The 24071-nt window shown below is 48.6% G+C and overlaps 11 protein-coding genes across 11 annotated transcripts; 6 read left to right on the forward strand and 5 right to left on the reverse strand.

Moving 5' to 3' along the window:
• Positions 1 to 217: 217 nt before the first annotated feature.
• On the forward strand, positions 218 to 578 carry N7462_000342 (uncharacterized protein; the record flags this gene model as incomplete). The annotated part of the gene is made up of 2 exons (XM_057072068.1): positions 218 to 301; positions 444 to 578. 2 exons carry the CDS (start codon positions 218 to 220, stop codon positions 576 to 578), a joined length of 219 nt encoding a protein of 72 aa, XP_056938598.1.
• Positions 579 to 1259: 681 nt separating this feature from the next.
• N7462_000343 (fungal specific transcription factor domain-containing protein) lies at positions 1260 to 2840 on the forward strand (the record flags this gene model as incomplete). Its single annotated transcript, XM_057072069.1, has 2 exons — positions 1260 to 1285; positions 1499 to 2840. The coding sequence occupies 2 exons, from the start codon at positions 1260 to 1262 to the stop codon at positions 2838 to 2840; spliced, it is 1368 nt and encodes a 455-aa protein (XP_056938599.1).
• Positions 2841 to 3567: 727 nt separating this feature from the next.
• N7462_000344 (uncharacterized protein) lies at positions 3568 to 5489 on the reverse strand (the record flags this gene model as incomplete). Its single annotated transcript, XM_057072070.1, has 5 exons — positions 3568 to 3907; positions 3960 to 4100; positions 4156 to 4339; positions 4398 to 4452; positions 4533 to 5489. 5 exons carry the CDS (start codon positions 5487 to 5489, stop codon positions 3568 to 3570), a joined length of 1677 nt encoding a protein of 558 aa, XP_056938600.1.
• A 505-nt stretch (positions 5490 to 5994) lies between these two features.
• N7462_000345 (SDR family NAD(P)-dependent oxidoreductase) lies at positions 5995 to 7033 on the reverse strand (the record flags this gene model as incomplete). The annotated part of the gene is made up of 3 exons (XM_057072071.1): positions 5995 to 6268; positions 6329 to 6869; positions 6922 to 7033. The coding sequence occupies 3 exons, from the start codon at positions 7031 to 7033 to the stop codon at positions 5995 to 5997; spliced, it is 927 nt and encodes a 308-aa protein (XP_056938601.1).
• A 306-nt stretch (positions 7034 to 7339) lies between these two features.
• N7462_000346 (acyl-CoA dehydrogenase family protein) lies at positions 7340 to 8984 on the forward strand (the record flags this gene model as incomplete). The annotated part of the gene is made up of 7 exons (XM_057072072.1): positions 7340 to 7519; positions 7567 to 7672; positions 7733 to 7758; positions 7841 to 8018; positions 8076 to 8309; positions 8377 to 8466; positions 8530 to 8984. The coding sequence occupies 7 exons, from the start codon at positions 7340 to 7342 to the stop codon at positions 8982 to 8984; spliced, it is 1269 nt and encodes a 422-aa protein (XP_056938602.1).
• A 1374-nt stretch (positions 8985 to 10358) lies between these two features.
• N7462_000347 (uncharacterized protein) lies at positions 10359 to 12018 on the reverse strand (the record flags this gene model as incomplete). The annotated part of the gene is made up of 3 exons (XM_057072073.1): positions 10359 to 10682; positions 10742 to 11476; positions 11530 to 12018. Coding segments are annotated over 3 exons (1548 nt in total), but the record flags the coding sequence as incomplete, so codon positions are not given.
• A 703-nt stretch (positions 12019 to 12721) lies between these two features.
• Positions 12722 to 14670, forward strand: N7462_000348 (uncharacterized protein; the record flags this gene model as incomplete). Its single annotated transcript, XM_057072074.1, has 3 exons — positions 12722 to 12787; positions 13434 to 13743; positions 13817 to 14670. The coding sequence occupies 3 exons, from the start codon at positions 12722 to 12724 to the stop codon at positions 14668 to 14670; spliced, it is 1230 nt and encodes a 409-aa protein (XP_056938604.1).
• A 734-nt stretch (positions 14671 to 15404) lies between these two features.
• N7462_000349 (uncharacterized protein) lies at positions 15405 to 16792 on the forward strand (the record flags this gene model as incomplete). Its single annotated transcript, XM_057072075.1, has 4 exons — positions 15405 to 15450; positions 15552 to 15823; positions 15945 to 16325; positions 16421 to 16792. 4 exons carry the CDS (start codon positions 15405 to 15407, stop codon positions 16790 to 16792), a joined length of 1071 nt encoding a protein of 356 aa, XP_056938605.1.
• A 752-nt stretch (positions 16793 to 17544) lies between these two features.
• Positions 17545 to 19125, reverse strand: aspB (septin AspB; the record flags this gene model as incomplete). Its single annotated transcript, XM_057072076.1, has 3 exons — positions 17545 to 18180; positions 18299 to 18765; positions 18834 to 19125. The coding sequence occupies 3 exons, from the start codon at positions 19123 to 19125 to the stop codon at positions 17545 to 17547; spliced, it is 1395 nt and encodes a 464-aa protein (XP_056938606.1).
• An 855-nt stretch (positions 19126 to 19980) lies between these two features.
• Positions 19981 to 20494, forward strand: N7462_000351 (uncharacterized protein; the record flags this gene model as incomplete). Its single annotated transcript, XM_057072077.1, has 2 exons — positions 19981 to 20202; positions 20252 to 20494. The coding sequence occupies 2 exons, from the start codon at positions 19981 to 19983 to the stop codon at positions 20492 to 20494; spliced, it is 465 nt and encodes a 154-aa protein (XP_056938607.1).
• Positions 20495 to 20525: 31 nt separating this feature from the next.
• On the reverse strand, positions 20526 to 23125 carry N7462_000352 (FACT complex subunit POB3; the record flags this gene model as incomplete). The annotated part of the gene is made up of 7 exons (XM_057072078.1): positions 20526 to 20895; positions 20960 to 21325; positions 21391 to 21630; positions 21690 to 22204; positions 22276 to 22552; positions 23004 to 23029; positions 23108 to 23125. 7 exons carry the CDS (start codon positions 23123 to 23125, stop codon positions 20526 to 20528), a joined length of 1812 nt encoding a protein of 603 aa, XP_056938608.1.
• Positions 23126 to 24071: the final 946 nt, after the last annotated feature.

Genomic DNA, 24071 nt, shown 5'->3' on the forward strand with positions numbered 1-24071 from the left:
AGAATAGACGAATAAAACCCTGAGCTGATGTCTGGGAGAACACTGCTTACAGCCAGTGAAGATAAAAAGTTGCTACGCAAAATTGATTGGCCATTTATGGCACTTTGCTCTTTGATATTCATATTCAAGCACTTGGACAGTAACAACATGCTTACGCCGAAATGAAGTATTTCATAAAGATACACTGACAAATATGTAGTGATCCAACGCTCAGATTATGAATAAAGGAATGGATCAGAACGTTATGACCCAGCTTGCAATCACATCCAATAAGTACAGCCTCATTACAGTCTGTTACTATGTGAGACATCTGGTTCTTGACACGAGGATCGGCGCTTCTTGCTAAATATGACATTGCTAGATACCTTAAGTCACCCTAGAAGCACTTTCCAAGACCGTTCAAGAGAATTTCAAAGTGGCAATCAAGAATCATGTTTAGTTAGGGTATTGTTCTAATGTGCAATGCTGCTAGTAAGAATAAGGGAAGCCATTATACAACTCGGTTCTACTGGGTCTGGTATATTTCCACATTAATTTATCTAGAGACCAAGAGGGTGGTTCTTGAGAACGGCGATTAAAATTGGTATCCTACACCTACTACAATCAAAGCACAAAATTAATGAGATGATAATGGGTTTTTTGTTTCAAATATCTTCAAGAAAAGTAGAAGGCGAGAAAAAGATCCCACGCCTTGAATAATACCCAAGTTCGTGAGTTCTGATGAATCAATTGCTATATTTGTGTAGGATGTTCTACCTAAATAATTTTCTTTTTTTCGAAATTCATCGATTTGTCAATCGGGTGATAGGAGGTGAAATGAGCATTTTGGACTGAAAGAAGAAAGGAAGTAAAGGAACCTAAATATCGAAGGACCCAAAAGACATTTGTTCGCCCCAACCATGATGTGCCTTGATCTCGTTTATGGAAATTCGGCGGCAAAGTTTATCGAACTACAGCCGAGACGCTCGGCATTCTGCCCGGCACATTTCAGGCAGTCTCCACCCCCGGACATTTCCCCGCATTCGCAATCCTCAGCTCCCGCAAGGGATTTCGTCTCTCCCTACTACTCGATTTCTTGAAATAGGCATTTATGATTGACTCTCTTTGTCATTTTGAGGACGCCCAAGAAGCATGTCATTGGTAAAGCAAGACCGATCAAAGCGAGAACAGTATACTTCTCATGCATGGTTGGTACAATCTGGTCAGTCTCTGGGACTTCCTCGGCAATAACTAATTTTTGAAATTCGGAAATTAAAGCCATGAATGTCACCGAAGAAAAGTCAAGGTAAGTACAGAGCTATTTGCATTTCATATCAGAGTATGACGCTCAATTTACTGAATTGGGATTCAACTAGTGCTCTGGAGGCTCGATCTGTTCCAATTGTGAGAGAAGAGGTATCCAATGTGCTTACGAAGAATATAAACCTCGTGGTCGAAAGCCAAAAAAAAGAGATCATGAGATATTAACGAGGTAGGGCTTAATTATCAGATTACGCAGATTTATCAAGCTCATGAAAGCGTGCTCTAGTGATTTGGTTTCTTCTCAAAAGAACCGGTCGAACAAAAGTCAACAGACAGCATCTCTAAAAGGTCAACTCGCTCAACTGCAGAGAAAAGTTGAGGAGCTTTGCAAGGGCCGCTCTTTGAATGAAGATAGGGAGAGCAAAGCTGAGTCACTTTATCTTACAGACACAGAAGCACGGGCAACATTAACTACAGTGGCATCATCGCCATCGGACGAAGAACATACACCCATAAGCAGTGCCTCATTGCGAGGCAATAGCGCCCATTCACCGCAATACTACTTTGCAATTCTTCAAACTACCGATACTTTCGTTGCTAAATCTACTTCGATAAGCGGCATTGCCAATAGCTCCCAAATCCGTGCTCTACAGCGATTGAGCAATGATAGAGAGTCATCAAGGCCACAAGTAACTTTAGATAAAAGGTCAATTACGATTCAGCTACCAGAGTCGAATGTCTTGTTCGCCCGAATTGAAGCCTTTTTTCAGGAATTTGGCTGCTTCTGGCCATTCTTACATCAGCAAAGGGTTCGTGATTGCTTATTTACTGTTCTGAGCACAGTAAAAAGTGGTCAAAATGACAATGAGATTCTTGTCACGCGTCAAAATTGCAAGATAGTTGCAATTTTATTGAATATTCTGGCATTTGCGGATCTGATGGAAGAAGTATTTGCAAAGGCCGACTATTCACCCGGATCCCAGAGCTATTGCAAAGGCCTCGACTTGATGGAGAATTTTGGGATGCTATATGATAACAGCTTGGAAACTATCATATACCATACTATAGCAGCATCTTTTTTTCTTGCTGCAGAAAAGTTGAATATGGCTCTACAAAGCGCTTCTCAGGGGTTTCATATTGCTCGCTGCCTCGAGTTGAACAATCAAAAGCGCTGGCCCGACAGCTTGAACGAAGATATTGCTTGTCGCCAATCTCTGTGGTGGACATTATACTTCCTTGATAAGCGGATCACCCAGAAAATTGGCATTACCTACTCTCTTCGAGACAACGAATGTGGAGTACCAGAGTTCGTTTCTTCGCGCTCAGAAACTACTCTACCTCCGCACCAAGAAATGCTTCAGAGCATGATTTCTTTCAGTCAACTATGGGTTTATATTTGGGATCACTTCTTTTCTCCTCGTGCCTCTATGAACTCTAACGACTGGGAAGAGTTGGAGTTGACAGATACTAGAATTATGCTGGCCTACCGTCAACTTCCATCAAATCTTCAGTGGGAATCACAGAAAATTTTGGAGTATTTTGATCAAGAAAATGAGACACAAATTCGGCGACGACTGCTGGTTTATCTGGTGAGATAAAAACGTTTTGAAAGAAAACTCTTGCTCATAAACCAATTTCTAACGGTTCACCTTTAGCGATTCTCATTTCTCCGTCTCAGCATTAGACATAACCCTCTACAATCCGACAACCATAATATTCAACGGCGTGAAAACTGTATTTCTCTCTGTAGGTTCATGGTTGAAGCAGTACAAGCATATACGGACACATTCGGTAGTCACAAGCCGAGTGGCTATTTCCTTACATCTGCCTTAGTGGAGAGCCTATACTGGGTTGAAATCGAGTTACGACAGAAAAATCCCGTACTTTTGTATTCGGAGCTTGAGGAGATAAAGGCACTCGCTAGAAGGCTTCTTTACGATCTCTCATTGAGTATCGGCGCTGCCGCAAGGGCCTATGACTCCTTGAGCGATATTCTTGCCAGAGATATCTGGGAAGAGCTTCTACAAGCACCTGAGGTCTTGCCAGACTTTAGCGAGGTTTTCAATGACGTATCCATGGGTATAGAGGAATCCACTCCAGGGTCTGCTTCAGGAACAAGTGTTCCTTTCAATAATTTATATTTGGATCTAAATTGGGAGTGTTGAATGCTGCTATTGCCTTCACCAGAAACCTAGATTTCTCAGAATGAAGAGAATCAAACACCCTTCAAATTCAGATGACCAAATTGATCAAACACAAAGATTGTTCATTCATTAATCCATTCATCTCAAACTATCTTTCGTCTATATACCAGCAAGTCGCTCCTCAAAGTTTAGCAACAATAGCTTCCCTTGGATGTAATGACTGTACAGTGAGTTCCTTTAATTTCTTCTTCAGTAACTTGCCTGTTGCATTCCTTGGTAGTTCTTCAAGGACCACCACACCACCTCGCAATCTCTTATAGCTTGCAACTTTCTCAGATACGAAATCTGTAATCTCCTTTGCAACAATCTCCAAATTTTGAGGATCTGCTTCCTCCAAGGACACAAAGGCTCGGGGAATCTCGGTGTCCTCGCTAGAGCTCCAAACACCAATGACTGCAGCCTCTTTAACATGAGGATGCTGAATGATTATGTTCTCCAGCTCGGAAGGGGCAACTTGAAATCTGATTTCAAAATATTCAGCATATATCATAACTTGGTTCCAATGAGACAAACCCCTTGTATTTAATCATTTCCTTGAGACGATCATAGATGTAGAGGTATCCATTTTCATCGAGGTACCCAAGATCTCCGGTGTGAAGCCATCCATCTTGAGAGATCGTATTCTCTGTCTCTTCCAAGTTATCCTTGTAGCCCCTGCATGATAATAAGCATTGACATGCTCTGTTGACTTGACGAATTAATATCTCACATCATTGCATTTGGTGCCCTACAAAGGATTTCACCAGGTCCGCGCGCCCCAACGTCGTTTCCAGTCGAATCTACAAATCGGATCTCACAATTTGTGATCACGGTACCAGAGGCAGATAGTGGGAGGCCCCGATCGCGCACACCACTCTGAACACAAGGTCCAGATAATTCCGTGCATCCATATGCTAGGCCGTGTCAGAATTGATGGATAGAAAGCCCGAATAGATAGAATCCAATACTCACTCTGACACAGTGCAACGCCAGGAAATGCTTTGCGAAGTTTAGCTGCAGTTTCTTCCTGTGCAAAAGCAATTTAAATAAGCATTCATCCTCCTAGGGTAGTTATTAATGGACATATTTGGAACTGAGGATTCTTACATGTAATGGGGCAGCCGAACAGCTGAAATATTCCAGGTTGGGATATTTATATTCACCGACAATTGGGCTCTCAGCTAGCATTTTAGCCACCGCAGGCACGATTCTCGCCAAGGTGGCCGACCTTTCGGAAAGCAGCCGACAATAAAGTTTGAGGTCAAAACGTGGCATAAGACAGACATAAGCTCCGAGCCAAAGATTCATAGTGAAACACACATATGTAGCATAAACGTGGGATAGAGGAGGAAAAAATATCTCTCTTTGGCTACCCCGCCAATTGGCTGGGTTATCACATCGCAGTTGAAAACACGTAGCGATGAGATTATAGTGTGATAACATGACTGCTTTGGAGGCCCCAGTGGTGCCACTAGAGAGCAATATAGCAGCGCAGCACTTCTTGGGGTTGAAATCATGATCGCGAATTGGATTATGGATTTCAAGCCCATCAGATGAGGAGGAAGTGCTTAATAGAAGCTGTGGCCACCCTGCACTGTTCCCACTTCCAATATTGAAAACTTTCAATCCAGTGAGAGATCTGGCGTACTCGGGTTTCTTCAACGTAACGGACAGTTTTTCGTGAACAGTGTTGTCGACCACCAGAAATTTTGGCTTTACCAGGTTGAGGGCATGAGATATCTCGTCAGGATGGGAGCTATTATTGATAGCGCTCACAACCCCTCCAGCCCACCAAACAGCGTGTGCAGTAAGAATGTAGTCTATGCAGCTAGATGCTGAGATAAGTACAGTGTCACCTGCCTGTAGTAATAGCTCATGGCGCATATTATACGCCGTTTGACGAATTTGACGATGAAATAACATGTATGTCACGGTTCTGCCAGTTATCGCTTCTTCATAAATAATCTTGTCTGAATCAATCTTTCCGATCCCATGTTGCATGAGCTGAGAGATTGACAAGTTATCCGGGATATTTGTCCAGGTTGGAGAATAGTAGATAGACATTGTCGCGGCTAATACGAGTGGAAAGGATATGAATTGAGATATTCTGCCGAAAACAAAATATCAAGCTGTGTGGTTATGAATAGGCAGTATTTGACCCCGCATCTTCAGTCAAGGCCGTAATGGTCAGTTGTGCTAACTCTCGGAATATTGGAGATCAAGATTTCCTCGGAACTTTTTCTCCAGGCCAGGAAAGGGGGGGCATCCTATTAGGTCCCGAACGCGGAATAAAGGAAAGAATAGGCGCTATCAATGTTATTGGAACATTTCCAAAGAAAAAAAAAAAAAAAAAAAGGAGAGCTGAGATTTCCGTTCTCGTAATCATTGCGCAGCCTGCAGCTTCGTTGACTCTGACGCCTTAAGTTGTGACACCTGATTCTAACTGCGGCAATGGAAGTTGGAGATCTACTGTTGGAGATCTACTGAATTTTTACGCTACACAGTTTCAAGTATTTTGAAATGAAAGTAATAGATGTAGTGACACTTTAAATGAATCAATATAATTTATTTACATGAACCTTCCACCAGTGCATTCGATACAAGTTCCTGTGACGTATGAAGATAGAGGACTTGCTAGGAACAGCATGACTCTAGCTGCCTCATCCGCACTTCCAGGTCGAGCCAACGGAATGTCGGACACGTCCCGCCATTTTTTGGCGTTCAGAGGGATACCTGGGCGAATATCCTGCCCACCAATCTTGAGAACCTCTGAATCAGTTGGTGGTCGAGTTATACGAGTGTCAATCCATCCATATGCCACCGCATTGGCACGTACATTGTACCTGCAGGAGAATTTTCATATCAGCAAACCCATTCTGGCCCCTGGCTCTGGAGGAACTTACCGACTCCACTCAGACGCGACGGTTTTTGTAAGCCCAACGATTCCCGCTTTGGCAGTCGCATAATTAATCTGGCCCATGGCTCCGTGTAGACCAGAAGTCGAAGAAACATTGATCACACTCTTTGGCATCTCAAAAAATGAAGGATCCATCCAGTGTGAAGATAGTGCTCGAAGAAGGCGGAAAGGAGTGTAATTATGAATTTTCATCACGATGTCAAACTTCGCGTCTGTCATTTTGTGAATAGCACTATCATGACAGAACCCTAGATAAAAGTTGGTCACTCGTCTCCTTTCATTCTCAAAGCCTTGTATCATACCAGCGTTATTGATAATGCAATTTATCTTTCCCCATTTCTTCAAAACTTCTCTCACTAATTGATCTGGGAAAGACTCATCAACTGCATTACCAGGAAATGGTGCGGCAATCCCTCCGGCATTGCATACTTCGTCAGCAACCTCTTTAGCTTTGGCTGCATCGAGATCGTTAATCGCAACCCTGGCCCCCTTTTGAGCTAGAAGTATAGCTGCCGATCGACCAATACCTGCCGAGTATATGAGTGGCTAGAATTTACAAAAATAGACCATATCACTTACCCTGAGCTGCGCCAGTTATGATAATAACATGCCCGTCAACTCTGGTTGGATCGACGTCTGAGTTGCTTTGGCCAAGGTGGCTTTGTATTTGTGACAAGCGATTGTTGGCCATTGTGATTACACCATGGATTTCAACTAGTTTCAGGATCAAAAGGGTTTGAATAGAAAAGCAGCGTTGGGAATGTATCATATGTCTCTAAATATCTCTTTTGGTGGCTGGATGGAGCCGAGTTCGGAATATTTCTGGGGCTGTAGCCAACAATTTCCCGAAGCTGTTCGCCGACGAATTATAGCACCCCAGATTTAAAGCCGACACACTTGCTGAGGTTCTTGAAATTATTTCTATATTTCACCACTTTGCTTCTAAACACTGGCAGTCACACCTCCCTATCCCTAACACTTGAACTTGTTGAATATCATGGCCTCTGCCCTCACCTCCGAAATTCCAGGTGCCGATCCGGCATGGCACCGTCGCCATGACCACCCGCACTATAAAGAGACTCACTATAAGTTACAGCGATTTGTTCGAGAGTATGTCAGTCGAGAAATTGCACCTAATGTGGAAGAATGGGAAAAACAAGGAGAGGTGCCCGAAGCTGTAAGGAAGCCAGTCTACCTTGAATATTCAACTCTAACAATGTTTAGGCCTTCAAGAGACATGCGTCCTTGGGATTCCTTGCGGCTTCAGCGTTTCCTATTCCGAAAGAATATGTGAAAGGCGTTACTCTCCCAGCTGGTTTGAGCGTTGATGGTGAGTTCCTCCAAGCCCACAGACTGATTATGGCTTAAAATAGTGGCTAATATGGTCCAGAATGGGACGAATTCCACGATGCTATCGTATGGACTTACCTAACTTCCTGTTATTCTATCAAATATCTTTTTGGGAGGAGTCATTGCTGAAGCTAACGCTTCCTCTCAGATCATTGATGAGATGGCCCGATGCGCTTGCCTGGGAACCATTTGGGGGATTAATGGGGGTGCGACCGTTGGAGGGCCACCCATCGATCGCTATGGGTCACCGATCCAGAAAGAAAGGTACCTTGCTCCACTTTTGCGTGGTGAGCAAAGACACTGCCTATGTGTCACAGAGCCTGCGAGTAAGTTGCTCTCTTGACCTACACATCCCTGAAAACCACTTATCAGATGTTCTTTAGCTGGCTCTGATGTCGCAGGGTTGACAACGACTGCAAAGAAGACACCCGATGGGAGGCACTATATTCTCAGCGGAGAAAAGAAATGGGTTACGCAAGGTCGTTGGGCAACCCATGGTTTGGTGGCTGCCAGAACAGGCCCTGCTGGAGCCAAGGGTATTTCTGTGTTCATTGTGCCATTGGACTCAGACAAGGTTTCGAAGAGGAAAATTGATAATTCTGGGGTTAGCTCAAGTGGTATGGTCATTCGAAATCCTGCTTTGATGATAGAATCCAGTGCTCTGACACAATTCTGCCCTGATAGGATCAACATATATGGAGTTCGACGAAATCCTTGTTCCCGCTGAGAACTTGCTGGGTAAAGAGAATCAAGGTTTTGAAATTATCATGTCCAGTAAGTGCTTATATTTCTCACTTATAATGCGCTATGGTGTTTAATAAGGTCTTTTTTTTTCAGCCTTCGCACATGAGCGTCTTTGGGTCGCCATCACCGCCCTTCGACTCGGCCGCGTTGCCTACGAGGACTCATATCGGTATGCCCTGAAGCGAGAGACATTCGGAAAGCCTCTATTTGAGAATCAGGTCGTTCGTCAAAAGTTCTCTCGCATGGAAAACATGCTAGAGCCAACCCAGGCATACATGGAAGAGCTAGTTTACCGATCTGTTCGCTTGTCTTCTCTAGACTTCTCTCCTCTTGCTGCTATGCTCAAAGTCCAGGCAGCGCATAATCTCGAGAAGATATCGAGAGAGACACAGCAGATCTTCGGTGGCCTTGGATACTCACGTCAAGGTCAAGGCCAGAGAGTGGAACAAATCAGCCGTGACGTGCGGGTTTTGGTAGTGAGTGGGGGAAGCGAAGAGATCCTGCTCGATATGATTGCGAAGCAGCAACGAAAGTTGGCACACCTTTAAGATGGGGGACACAATACATGTTAAAACACCAAACTACAATGAGACAGTGCATCGAATTCAGCGACACTTGCATTATGAGTTCTTGTGTGCTTTTTCTAAATTTGTCCTAGCACTATCCATAGGCTCTTCTAGAAGTTGGGTGTCTTTGTTGTCTCAGAGCTCTAGAATTCCAACAATCTTTTCTTTACTCTCATCCATTTTTAGTATGATGATATGTTCCCCTTTTGGGACCATTCAGATGCTCACAGACGACTGTCTCTTGCCTCGTCCCGAAACATGGTTTCACTGGTTACCTAAATCGTAACTTGGTTCCACTCTTCATTCTCATAGATCTGTCGTGGAAAAACCGGAAAAAAATAAGTACTTCTTATCGGTGTTCCATGTGGGTTGCAAACGCAGTCGGATTCATTCGTTGGGGGAGATTTAGCATGATCCACAGCGGCTCAGAGTTGGAAATTAAAGCGCCTGGTCTCCCAGAAACACCATGGTCCTTTGTCAGTCTATTTTAAGTCTACAAAAGATTACGTGAGCCAAGTTTATCTTTTGCTCTTATGTCTAGTGCCTCAATCATAGCTACAGCTGCTAAAGAAGTTGAGCTACGGTCAAGGTCTGGAGCAAGAAAGTCAGCATCACACTAGCTGACAGCAGACAGATCAAACTATGATACCTACAGCTTCGTGGAGAACAGAAGGTTCCTTAGCTCTTCATTCATTGCAATTCCGATATGTCTTAGCATGCGTACTGTTCGGCTATTAAAATTATTGCTACCGCGGAGTCGAAAGTTGTGGGCATCTGTCATGAAGGTATATTAGCTACTAGGCAGCTTGGTTTATTCAACCTCAAAAAAACCGAATAGTTTAGAGGGAAACCCCTGGTCCGTAAATTGAATATTGCACATCGTTTAGCCAATGTTCAGAGCCAAGGAGGTAGCTGAGGCCTTCTCTAATTCCTTTGAAAGTATCAGGGAAGGGGATCCCGATCCTGTATGTACAACGCTTTTCGCCATCTACTTCCATAAGAGGTAATTCCAATTTTTTGTGACTATTTGGCCTGTGACCAAAGCACAATCTCTATCATGTACCAGTAACCGTCAAGGGAAACGCGGGGGGCACAGTGCGGGTTAACAAGAAAGGCAAGACACCCCGACGCCAAGCGGGTTAGCGCCGCTGACTCCTGCCGTATGGTGGAATCGGAGGCCACCCGAAAGCATCACGGTTTGGTCGAACTTCCGATCGACGACCCCTACTTCACTCGCTCTTATGGCCTTGTACGATGCATATCTTTGTCCTGTAGGTCAATCTATGTCTAGAGCGCTGCAAATTCCAAAAAAAATGTCGTCATCATACAAAATATCCCCACTACTTCTTTCTCGCTTTAAACCTGCTCCGCATCCGCCCCCATACTCTCCGGTCCGGCGTTGCGCTTTGCCGCTTTTTGCAGATCGCGTGCATATTTCACTCCAAACCCGCGTTGGAAGACTGTCCGGATATCTTCTAGCGTCATGCCCTTCACGTCAGGATAACAGAATATCACCCCAACCCACCCAAAAAAGCACACCCCCGCGTAGAACCCGAATGCACCCGAGGGTGTCATATTTTGCATCTGCGTCAAGAAGGTAGATGCCACGATGACATTCGAGCCCCAGCAGCTCATGGTCAGCATCATAGTCCCCATGGCCCGGACTTCCATGGCGTAGAACTCGGACGACATCCAAGCAATGTTGCCCGCGCCGACGGAGTATACTGCGACAAACACACCATGCAGGCAAGCACCGCATTTGCGGCCCAGCCATTCTTATTGGAGGTGAGTTCAAGATCATGGTTCAGGGGAACCCAGTGGAAGCAGACTGCAGCAACGGCGAGCGCGGCGGCCATCAACCATAATGTATGAATCAGGATCTGGCGACGACCCACACGATCTACCAGGAACAGATTGAACCAAGTGAAAATGAAATTTGTAGCAGCGATAACGGATCCCACCGCAATTGGCCTATCAAATCCGACGGCAGCAAAGAGGGTTCCGGAGTAATACAAGATAGAGTTAAATCCTCCCAGCTGAGAGATAGCCATCAGGCCGCACGCTGAAAACATAGCGCGGAAATTGGCCGAGACTACATAGAGCTGTTTGATCTGCCACCAGAGCTTTTTTCGGGTGCTTCGAGTCTGGTCGACGTGGATTGTGATATGCTGGACTTTTTGTTGTACCTGCTCGAGAGTACCATCCGGGAAGATCTTCGCAATGACGCTGGCGGCCTCGTCAAGATTGTGGTGATAAACCAATTGGCGGGGGGACTCCGGGCAGAACGGGAGAAGAATGCAGAGAATAATTGCGGGCACGGCACCGATAGTTGCCATGTATCTCCAACCAGCACTCACACTCGCAAAAGCGCCACCAATGCCATAGCTGATGAGTTGGCCAGCGGTGATGGACAGTTTATCCAAGCTAATCATCCGCCCACGGTATTTTGCTGGAGCGACCTCAGCAATATAAAGCTAGCAAACTCAAGGTCAGAGGGTCTGGGATTTTGTAGATAACGAGGACATACCGGGACAATCATCGCGGCGGATCCGACGCCCAGTCCAACCACCAAACGGCCAACTGTCATCGGGGCGAGAGAAAATGATGTACCTTGAATAATCACTCCAATGATAAATAACAGACATCCATTGTAGATGCCCAAATTTCGTCCATATCGGTCGGCACAGAGACCAGCCACCACAGCATCAATCAGAGCACCGCCGGAGGTAATTGAGGTGATGAATTCCTTATTGCTTCCATTCAGACTTTCTCCCAAGTCGGATCCTAGTACGACTAGAATTGAGGAAATGATCCCGGTGTCATATCCAAACAAGAAGCCACCCACGGCCGCGGTGATCGATACCAGCCATGCGTACTTGCTGCACCGGGTAGACTCGATTGTGTCGAGTTCGTCAATAGTCATAGTCTCAACATGTTCAATTGAATCCTTTGGGGCATCTTCCCCATCGAAGGAAGACTTTCGACTATTGTCATTCATAATTGGACTTGACCTGTGCTGTAAGAGAGGACAAGTGCGGGAGCACAACGATAGTGGATGAGAGTCCTACTGTTGTCCGGGGCTCCAGCCACTACGCGAGACCGAGCCCGATGATTTTAAAGACTCCAGCCGATGACGACCATCCCAGAGGACATGCATCATCACGGAGACTCGGGGCGTGTCCGGTACCGGCAATCGTCCGTGAGTGGCCGTCGGATGAACTCTCGACGGGGCCAATCATGAGCCCGGCAAACCCCAGGTTTTGAGCCCCGCACTCTCCGGGGGTGGAGATGCCCGCCGACGCCTGCCTTCATTTCCTTCTTTACCAGCCTCGCCGTCCGTTCTTCATTTCTGTCCGGCACCCTCACATACTCACGGCCTTTCTATCATGAGGCGGACTAAGACAGTCCCCTGGTGAGTGGCCCCACTCGTCACCAAGGCCAGTCAGTGACTGACAAGCCAATCATAAAGCCAGGAATGCCGCAGTAAGTACTCCGCAATGGTCGAGGTTCAGAGTAAGGTGCATCAACTGATATCATAGTAGACCGACATGTCAAATGTGAGTCCCGCAACTGCCAGGGTCTCTTCAAAACATGTTGAATGAACCAGAGAACTCACACCATCTTGTGTACATCAGGTGACGGGCAAAAGCCGAAATGCCATCGCTGTGAACGGACCGGGGCGTCCTGCGTATGGCAACCAATTCCTTCGGAATTTCGTCATGGCTCCAGCGCCAGTGCTCGATATGATTTCGCAGACGATCAGCCCTGGCTACCGATTGGCTACGGTGCGTGCTTCTTTCCTGTTGTTCTCATAGTTTGTTGGCGTTTCGTCCTTCTGTAGTGCAGAACAGAGCGAAGTGCATCGTGACATGCAATATCGGGCTATGGAATTACCGATTAGAGTGTCTAACCCGAGAATGCAGTGGATTTTACATATGTCGACGAAACAGCCGACATAGCCCGACACTATTCGGTGGACTGGGGTCGCAGTCCCTCTTGGTCGCCGCCTTTGGACTCGGAGAGACGCCGAAGGGAGTCCTCCCAGGGCCAGCAAGCTCTCACGGAGCTGCCGATCTTGAGTGATACACTCGGGTCCCATTCTCCTCATTTCTTTGTTTCGCCACGCCGGTCCATGAATAGCAACCACTTCCTGGAATATCCGACATACCCTCTCCAGTCATCCCCGGAGAATGGCACCTCACCGTCCTCTACTCCCTCCAACTTCCCTCACGCCCGCCATGCATCATCAGTATCATTACCAGAGTCCCGAGACTTTTACACACAGATCGATAATGGCTTTCCGAATCTAAATGAACAAGAGGCTTGTTTGATGCGATATTTCGTCGTCCAGCTTGCTCCATGGGCATGTGTCTCTTTGATTGCATACTACTATTAGATTCAATTTCGCTGGTTCGCTAATTATTGACTCAGTTTGATATTTGCGATGGGGAAAGACATTTTGCCTGTACCGTTCCTCTGCGAGCGCGAACATGCCCGCCCTTACTCAACGCCATCTATACTGCATCCGCTCGACACCTCAGCCGCATCAAGAAGTATTATAAAGGCAACCAAATCCACTACGGAGGCAAAGTACTCCCAGACCTAACACCAGAAACTGCAATCCACTATCACAACAAATGTATCGCTCACTTTGTCTCCCTATCGGATCACTCCCGCGAAGCCCGGGATGAGAATCTGCTAGTAGCCGCTGTGATCCTCCGCTTCTATGAAGAAGTCGACCGTCAGTCATTTCCTTACCCACACCACATTGACCCTTACTCAGAATTAGCTGATTTTCTTTTTTCATCTTCCAGTCGGAACCATGGGCGAAGATAACGAAAGTGCCCTCCGTGGAATCCAAATTTTCTTAGATGCGCAAGCAATCTCCGCTGTAGATGGCTGCGGCCTCCGTCACGCCGCATACTGGATCGCCTTAAGACAAGAGATCATAACCGCATTCAGCAAACAGCGTGCCTTCCGCCTTCCCCTTGGTCCTTGCGAGCCGTACCGCTCCTTTGAGCCCGCCGATGATTACGTCTGGGCCGACCGTCTCGTCATCCACTGTGCCGATGTTCTCCAGTACTGCTTCGGGTCAGAAGAGGAGCATGTGCAGGAGAAATACCCTTCTTCCTCCTCTTCCAGCCTCAGCATCATCCATGGCATGTCCACTCCGGCCCAACGCATTGCACGATACGAGGAACTGGTCGCGTTCGAGACACTGTGGGCCAAGCTGGGCCCGGCGAGTTTCAAACCGATCTACAGTCGTGAACCGGACCGGTCGCACGGCGAGGTCTTCCCCGAGCTGTGGTACCTGAACAACTGCCACGTCGCGGGTCTGCAGTATCTAGAGCTCGCCCGGATCCTACTGACGGTATACAATCCCAAGCTCCCGCGATTGGGGCCCGGCCAGCGCCCGGCGATGCGATCGGTGGATCTCCAAGTGCGAGCGATCGTGCTGCGATTGTGTGGAATTGCGCTGTCAAACCAGCACAGTCCACCGGGGTTTGTCACTGCCTTTGTAGCGATTGGAATGTGTGGTGACCGGTTTACGGATGCGATGGAGCAGGAGGCGCTATTGGGCGTGCTAGCAAAGCTGGAAGATGAGCATGCATATCCCACGGTCAGCGCACGGGAGCTATTGAAGGAGGCGTGGGGGTGGGATGGGTAAAAAACGAAGAAATAAGCTGTGGATTGTGTACAATAGTCTTCGTCAAAGCATTCTGTACTTGTTGATTGGGCGATGCATGCCGTGGCGGTCCCGTCCACGTGCACTTTGGGTACACCCAATGTCTCTCCCGATAATCGCGTCAGGTTCAGATATTGTCCATACTGGCTTTTCTAGAAATAGAATACGTTTTCTTGTCTTTTATTTATCCCGGATGTTTATTACACTAGAATATATTCAGTCCTTTTGTCTATTTCGAGGGCTTATCGCGAAAAGTGGAACTAGGTACTTCATACCTGGCCCCCTCAATGCGGAGCAAAATCTTCCACTCCGCAACATCGCTTGACATGCAAGGTTTGATTCAAACAAAAGCCCAGCAGCTTCGTCAATTGAATCTTTTCTTAGCATCTTACCCTCTCTTCCATAACCCTAAAAGGTCCACGGCAAGTATCCATTGATCTAGTTCCACGACCCCTCCGTGGGGCAAAGTCTCCAAGTTGATCGCAGGCCAATGCGGGGAAGTGGAGTCGCCCGCTGAAGGGCAATCGTCGCCGGCGACCTACTCTATCCAGCTAAGGAGCCCGATGAGCTTCGCAAATCGAAGTCCGACGGCAGTTGAGCCAGTTATGCAACAGGAGTCAGGTATATAAATTGGACTTCGTCATGGCTATTGAAGCATTCCATTACCTCGCATTCCCATTCTCTGTCAATTCCTCTCATCCCAGCATAATTTCGCAATGACCTCCAAGCTTCAAGTTGCAGTTGCCGGCGTAGGGCGCATGGGTACAGCTCTCCCCCTTCACCTCAATCCCGATCCCTACAATTCCTGCACGGCACTTGAATTCTTTCTCCGTCAATAGGCTAACCCGATACCCTCTCCATAGGCATGCGCCATGCCCGGCACTTCGCAACACTGACTCCGCGCGCGGAGCTGATCGCCGTGTGCTCGCCCGTACAGGCGGAGCTGGATGCTGCGGTGAAGGAATTCGGCTGTCGCACGTACAAGGACTACGAGACCATGTTGCAACAAGAGAAGAACCTGCAAGCGGTGGTTGTGGCGAGCGCTACGACCGTGCATGCAGAGCAAGCCATCAAAGCCATCGAGCGCGGTCTGCACGTCCTGTGCGAGAAACCCATCAGCACTAGCCCCGAAATTGTGCGTGCTACTCGTTATCCATCTCCTTGTTCTCGCCCCAAAAGCTCTTCCAGCGTTCTGAACGTTCTTCATACCACGGTGACAAGTCTCGAAAGCTAACCTGCCTCGATTCCTCACACAGTCTCAATCCGTCGTCGACGCCTACAGAGCCTCTATCCGGAAGTATCCAAACCAGAAGGTGATCTGCGGCTTTAGCCGGCGCTTCGATGCTTCATACCGTGATGCGCACCGGCGCATGGCAAGCGGTGACATCGGCACACCGTCCGTGTTCCGTTCGCAGACGTGCGACAAGCTTGATCCGAGCGGGTTCTTTGTCGCATACGCGGAGTTCTCGGGCGGAATCTTCGTGGACTGCTCGATCCATGACATTGACCTGGCGCTGTGGTTCTTCGGCGAGGAGACGAAGGTCAAGAGCGTGACGGCAATTGGCATCACGGCTGTGCAGCCAGACCTACGCAAGCACAACGACCGGGACAACGCGCTGGGCATCATTGAGTTCTATGTAAGTTGTACACCTCTGATATGCTCCTGGCGAGTGTTCTGCGATTCTGCGCCAAACTGGTACAAGTACCTAATATCTGGGGTGGGTTGTTGTAGGGCGGCAAGATCGCGCAGCTCTACTGCTCGCGAATGATGGCCGCAGGCCAGGAAGACTGCACGGAAATCTTTGGTACCAGCGGCAAGATAGCGGTCAATACGCAGCCGCAGCTGAACCTGGTGAACCTGTATGAGTCGAGTGGCATCCGGCGTGAGATCCCGGCGGACTACTACGGCCGGTTCCGAGAGGCATTTATCACGGAGGCGAACGAATTCACGGCATCGTGTCTGGATAACACGCCGGCGCCACTGCCGCTAGACTCTGCGGTCAAAGCGGTGACGATCGGATGTGCGTTGCAGGAGTCGCTGATTACGGGAAAGAAGATTGAGTTTGATGAGAGTGGCAAGCGTGTGGAGGCTGCACGGTTGTAGAGAGGAGTTTTGGAAGTCGGGAAGGGGTGCCAGAGTTGCCTTTTAGAAGTGGAGAGGGGAGGAGGCGAGCAACACGTATATAGAGATGCTTTTTTCTGTTCATGAACAAGTGAAATGAAATAGTAGAGATCATGCCTATCATGGTGCAACTGGTTGTGTATCCGATGGGAGGACTTCTTGTTCCCCCAGGAGGGAATCTCTTATCCCGGGGTTCTCCCCAGATAAGCTTCAGCCTCCCAACCTTAAAGCTCTATACTCTTAAAAGTATACTGAGTACCCGATGAAGCTACAATCAAACGGCTGGAGACGATTGAGACTAGGAAATGCCGAGGCGCTGCAATTGACTAACACATGGACAGACGGCCAACATAAACCAAAAGTCCCAGAGCACGAGAACAACGAAAAAAAGAGTAGTAAAGGAAATAAAATGAGCGGGTAATAGGGCACACAGAAAGCGGGCAAGAACAAGATATGGCGTAGCAAAAAGTACATCACAAGAAGGGGAAAAAAGGTCCCAGGTCGACCCCCGCGGATCGTATTATTTCAAAACCATTCTTTTAGCGATGCGTGGGCCCATCCAGTGGAAAGTAGAGAGGTTAAAAGGGGCAAAAAAGCGGAAAATGGAAGAACAAGCAACGTTAAGGGGCGGTAAGAGAGTGTGAAGTGACAATCAAGGAAATAAGTGGGGAAAGAGAGCGCGAGAGAGTGATGATCAGCAGCGGCCGTCAACGGCACGAGAGCAAGGTTGGGTCTTAACGGAGAGAGAAACCCTTGCGCTTGCCCTTCTCTTCGATGGGTCGGCCGCTCTCCAAGCGGTTCTTCTTGTCCTCTAGTTCCTGGCGTTGCCGGTCTAACTGATCCTTCATCTCGCGGTGTCGGGCATAGAGTTCGTCTTCGCTCTGCTTGAGCTTGCTTTCTTTCTCGGAAACCTTCTGCTGGAAGACCATCTTCATCTCGGCCTCCATCTTGGACAGTTTCTGTTCGTGCAGGGCACGCTCCTCCTCCTGCTTGACGGCCGGGTTGACCTCCTTGAACACGCTGGGGTCCTGGGCAACACCCATCTGGGTGAGCTTGTCCGAGCGGTAGTTCTCGTACAGGAAGTTGTTCGTGTGCTCCTTGAGCTCCTCCATGTGGGTGCGGATGAGCATCTGGCGCAGCTTAACGAAGTCGCAGTGCTCCTCGTTGTCGACTTCGATGATGCCCCAGGGGTAGCTGCGGCCACGGACGCGACGGCCATCAGCCGCAACGACCTCAGAGTTGGCACCAACCACGGCGAAAGGAACCTTAGACATGATTTCCTGGTTCTCGGCAATAGTCTCCTCATCGTCAAGCTCATAACGGGGTCCCTCGAAGATCTGGATGGAGTGGTGCTGGATATCGGCAAGGATCTAGACGGAGTGGGAAAGAAGGTTAGCTCTGATCACATACTAGCTTTCCAGGGTTCGCATATTCAAGGGTATAGGCGAATGAATCGGTTTGAGGGCAAGGGGAAAAGGGCATCCATACTCTCTGCTTGAACGCGGCAACCTCCTCGTCGGTCAGGGTATCGGCCTTGGCGATGACGGGAATCAGGTTAACCTTGGTGTGCAGGCGACGCATGACCTCAATATCCAGAGGCTTCAGGGAGTGGCCGGTGGGCTGGATAAAGTAAACACAGGCATGGATGCGGTTGTCAACAATGTTGCTGCGGTTGACCTTGTTCTCGGCCTCCAGGTAGGTGTCAAAGCGGGACTCAATGTTCTCGACAATGGGGCGCCATGAATCGTCGTTGTTGACAAAGTCACCGAAACCGGGGGTGTCAATCACGCTCAGGCGGAGACGCACACCATTCTCCTCGATGTCGGCGCTAGTGGACTGGATCGACACGGTCTTGGGGATGATATCGGCATTGGGGCCGGTGCGCTCCTTCGGGGGATAAAGGGAGGTGTTGAACAGAGTGTTGACGAGGGTCGACTTTCCGAGGCCGGATTCACCTGTACGGTGGATGAGCAATGTCCAGGCCGGGCATTGAAGACTAGAGCAAGATATAATTGTGACATACCGACAACCATAACATTGAAGTTGAATCCCTTGCGGACACTCTTGCGGTGCCACTGGTTGGGCAGGTTGGCGAAACCGACATAGCCGGTGAGCTTGCGACGGACGACGTTCTTCATGTCGGTGGCAGCCTGAGCGACAGCCTTAGGGTCGCGAGAGCTGACGGTCTGGGCATTTCCAGAGCCCATGGGGTTGCTGCGCTCGACATAGGGCGACTCCTTGCCGCTAGAGGGCTCGGGGGATTCGGGCGACGCGATAGGGGAACCGGTCACTGGCGGCGAAGCTGCAGAGGCCATCAGTGTCCATTTCTGATATGTGCGATTGGGCCTCACTGAAACCCGGCTATCACCATTTCAATTCGGGAAGGAGGGAGAAATAGCTTACACATGGCGGGCGAGTTGTGTTTTGCGGGAGAGAGTTTATGGGGAAATGAAGAGACGACGTGAAAGGATCCCCTGAGATTGAATCATTTTGGTCAGCGATACATTGCTTTTGCACAAGTGGGGGAAAATTCTCTCTCGTCATGATCCAGACCAAAGACTCCTAAAAAAAGGTTTGGAGGGGGTGGAAGGGGTACGGAGATCAAAAAATGTTAGGGATTCATCATCATACCTGGAGAAACCTGCGTGGTCCGAAAAAAGGGGGGAGGGGGAAGGGGAAAAGGAGGAGAACACAAGTTCACAAGCGAAGGACGAAAAAGCAGCTCAAGCGCGACAGCTTCAAGCGCGACAAAAGAGAATTGAAAGAGAGGAAGGATGGAGGAAGGGAGGTTTGGAAGGCCTGCCAGTCTGGGAAAGAAAGGGGGGCGTTCGAACAAGTCTCGAGGTCCAGTGATTCGATCCGCGTGATTCGTCCACCACAGCTCCCGAACTACACCTCCCCCCGTTTACTACTTTCTGACACGCTACATCACCCCTCTTCTGGTTATGATCATTGTGATTTCTTTATTGGCCTCGATGTGCTAATTGCTCTGTTCTACTAGCCGTCGACTCGATCTGGATGCATCATCTCTAGCGACCCGACACCGCACATTCCTCGGGGGATTGACTGGCTACATGGCCCTTGGCCCCCCCCGGGCACCGCTGTTACTGGTGCGTGCGGCGACGGGGAATGCGGGCCTAACAAGCCTTGGGAGTATACGGCCAGTTGTCATGTTGGTGACCCCCCACCAAGCAGACACGGTTCCAAGCGATTCGACTTCCTCGAAGGCGCCAATGGCATCGGTTACTCAAAACGGGACCTCCAAGGCTGCGATACCAAGCTCTCCGGGGTGGGACAGAAGCACCTGGCCGGCTCGTCCGCTGTTCCCCCCGGGCCCAGCGACCAAACAAGCCAAAAAGCTGGATCTCCTCAGGGGTTACGGGGTCGGTCACGTGAGTTCCACCCGCGGTGGATCCGCAACCAAACGGTAAAAACGAACAGGTCAACAAGCTCCCCGAGGCTGGACTATTGGGCCGCGGATTCCAATGCAAGCCCTGCAAATCATACGGGAACACTAGAGAGCGCATGTACAGGCAGGATGATATGAATTACAGAGACTATGTGAGCAAAGAATTGCGATGGAATATCATTGCACTGGCCATGGAAAAGAAGCATCTTCATGAACGCCGCGAGGGGATTTTTAAGCAGACCCAGAAAATCAACCCGATTGATGAGTTGAAATAGAACATAAAAAAAAAAAAAAATAATTGTACATCTATTTGCCTGTCTTACTCTTCTTCTTCGGCCGAGTCTCCTCGTCAGCGTCGGATCCAACATCTGCGTCGTCGTCGTCGTCATCGGCCTCGCCCATCTCGGCATCACTGCCGCTGCCGCTGCTCTCGTGCGCCGAGTCATACTCTTCTGCAACGTCCGAGTCAGAAGAAGCGTTGAAATCTTCATCCACAGACTCCTCATCTTCGTCGGCCGAGCCACGGTCCGCCCGTACGCCCTCTTCGTCACTGGATTCCATCAGGTCTTCGTTGTCGAGTGCCGCCTTGAGCAACGTGGAGGAGTCATCCGACATCTCGTTCTTGATCCGAATACCCTTCGCCTTGAAAAAGTCTTCCAGAGGTTGTTGCTCCTCACTGGTTACAGTCAGTTATCCTGGAAGATGGAAGCGAAAAGGATAGGGGACGAAGATGTTCTTACCGGTTGATGTTACTGAACTGATGCTCACCCGCGCCACCCTTCAGGCTAACCGTGATATCGAAAGTCCGGCTGGCAGAGATAGCACCGCCAACACGCGACATTGTGACCACAGCGACACTCTCAAGCTGGACATAGGTGGCGGGCTTGGGAACAAAGATAAGACTTTTGTCCAGGAAGTAGAGCAGACCCTCGTTGGCCTTGATAGAGCACTTAACGCCATGGTGGCCATGGTGGCTGACAAAGTCCTTGGACGGCATAATAACCTTCTTGCCGGATAGACCACGGAAGATCTTCGTCACCACTTGGTGAATAGGCTCCTCGTAATGTGACTGCAGCTTATCCTTATATTGCGTTTGCAACAGCTCCCTGGGAATACGGTCAGCAAATCCAAAGTACCAACAAAAATGAAAAACCGTTCTGGAAGCACGAACTCGGTCATATTTAATTCGAGGCTAATCTCCTCATCCAGCTTCATTTGCATCACCAGGAAAGGGTATCGAGTCTGACCCTGGCGCAGAGGGGGGTCCAGGCCAAGAACAATGAGAGTGTGGGCATCATCATTCTTGGGGAGCAAGAAGAACTTTTTGATGGCAGAATACTGAATCTTGTAGTCGTATGTCTTACCGCGCAGGCGGAAGGAAGATTCGTACATGTCGATATCGAAGCGGCCTCTGTTGAGCGCCGGTCAGTAACAGTCCCAGTATCAAAAGGGGAGATGAGGCAAACAAACCTAGGTGTGAGGTGAAGAACGTCCAAGAAAGTTGCGAAAGTATCGCCAGCGACATCTCCAATCTCGGCCTTGTCCATGAGTGTCTCATAGAAGAGGTTGGCCGCATTCTGCTCCTCGACCTCTTCCTCGTTTTCCTCCTCGCCTTCGGCACCTTCAGCCTTCTCCTTCTTCACGGCCGTGCCAGGAATATAAAATCGCATCTCCACCAACTCGTCGGGGCCGGCAGCCGCCTTCCGGCCCCGGTTCTGTGTGCTGCCCGCAGGCTGTGCGTTGGCCCCATTGGCCTCAGTCGCAGAGAGAGCAAACTCCACCGCCACCTCATTCTTGCCTGCTAAGTTGGTGTTGGAGATTTCGGAGTAAGGGACTTCGAACGCGGGCCGATTTTGAACATTGAAGGATAATTCGGCCTTGGTGAACTCTGCTTTACCCCAATTCCATCCACGAAGAGCGTGTTCGCGGGTCTCAATGTTGATGCCGTACCAAATTTTAAAAGCCTTACTCAGGCGCTCAAAATCCTAGTAGTCAAGACAAATCCAATCAGCCAAACTGCGCCATTTCTTAATTCGCGAGAGGACTCGCGACACACCTCTTGATCAAACCCATCCATCTGAATAACACCAGACGACCGCGACAGTATCTTCAACTCGAATCCTTTAGCGGCGCGACTCCACTGAGCGGCGCCAATGTTGCTGCTGTCCAGGGTGAAGGTGTCGCCGCCACCGGACGGACGCCATCCCAGGCCACTTTCAGCCAGCTTGCATTTTCCGGGCTGTTTCGAAAGATCAAGGTAAATATTGTCGAAGCTCTCCCTAGAGGCGATTGTTAGTACCGAGCCGACCACATGGGGAGGACGAACCGGAAAGCTCACATGATGGAGAAGCTCTCACGAATGATTCGAATTCGTCACTGGTCGGTGGTGTCAAAATATAGTCGCTGCGAGATGGAGAGATATAAAGAAGAACAGGGACGCGGGAGTGGGATGAGAATGGCAACCAAGAGGGTTTGAATAGCTCTCAGATTTCTCGCAGGTTCGCGTTGCAGCACGCGCAGGGGAGGCGAGCCACTTTCGCCCGTTTGGGTTTAGCTTAATGCCTGAGGAAGGTGGCCGTAATATGGCAGCAACGGAAAACTGTAACTACTAGTATTGTAACCACAGAGGCAGGAGCAAAGCTGGATTGAGTTTTGGCTGATAAATAGTTTCGATTTTCAAAGCTATCTTATCGATTAGTGACCGGTAGAGATAACTCCTTTGGTTCTGCTTCCTGCATCGCATTCTTGGAAGAAGAAATCTCAAAATAGGTTTTACCTACGCACAAGAGCCGGGCATCACCCCGTCCTAGCTAGAAAACTTGTCACGATATGCGTCAGTCATAGAGTTTAGCACCTATTGTCGAGTTTAAAAATTCTATTTTGCCTACTTTTAGAAGGGTTGCCATCACTTTGGAATCAGTTCATCAAGTGTGGTTCAGTGACCAGGTATCCAATGCTTTGACAAATATATTCAGCCCTCATCACCCGAAATCAACCTATGGTGGTTCCCTCATAGCTATATACTTGGTAAGGGGGTTTGAAAGAATTACGAATTACCATGGCTGCTAGCCAGTTTTTTTTCCTCTTACTTTTTTTTTCAAAAAAAAGGAAAAGAAAATTGAAAGGGCATCACATCAAAAGTTACCTATATCTGCTGAGATGGGAATAACGGAATCAGTGACGGGCGGTGATTCAAATTCGATCTAATTGTCTCTATAACTTTGATGCAAAAGGATCTAGTGTTTCATGTTCTGAAGCATAAGAGAAACTTTATTGTCGGTGATCATTAATAGCCAAATTCACTCAATACTCGTAATTCGATCGTCTACTTTCGTGTTAAGTTCATGGCTACCGGGGAGATCCACCGGTGGTCAATAGAGTGCGGCGGACTCCGTCCGTTTTGACCTTTCCTCGGATTTACGGATCAAGTATTAACCTGATCTATCAAAAAGACGAAGCATAGTGGACACTCAGTTCCAAGGACGTGTTTCTGAAACATTCGAGACCCCTCCGTGGGTGCAATCGTGACAAACGGGATGGATCATCCCTAAGGCTCCACAGAGGGAGAAGAGGACCTCGCTTTATAAATGTCCAGAGTGTCTATTTGAAAGCACGGCCTCTGGGTTTTGTGCATATTGACTTTTGTCGACAATCGACAGTGCAGGTCAAAGCGTGGAGTGTACATATATATGTACTTTTTCTAATCGATGATAGGGTTCCTCATAAAGATTGTATGTAGTCTGTACTCCACACCAGGAGACGAGAGCCCCAGAAGCCTGCGCGGACTCCGTACAGATTCGTCAACCGATGGGACTTAATCGTGGGCCTAATTACTATATTTAAGTGGCAGTG

Source organism: Penicillium macrosclerotiorum (genome assembly GCF_028827735.1).
Source record: "Penicillium macrosclerotiorum strain IBT 26536 chromosome Unknown utg000001l_segment0_segment0, whole genome shotgun sequence".
NCBI classification, from domain to species: Eukaryota; Fungi; Ascomycota; class Eurotiomycetes; order Eurotiales; family Aspergillaceae; genus Penicillium; species Penicillium macrosclerotiorum.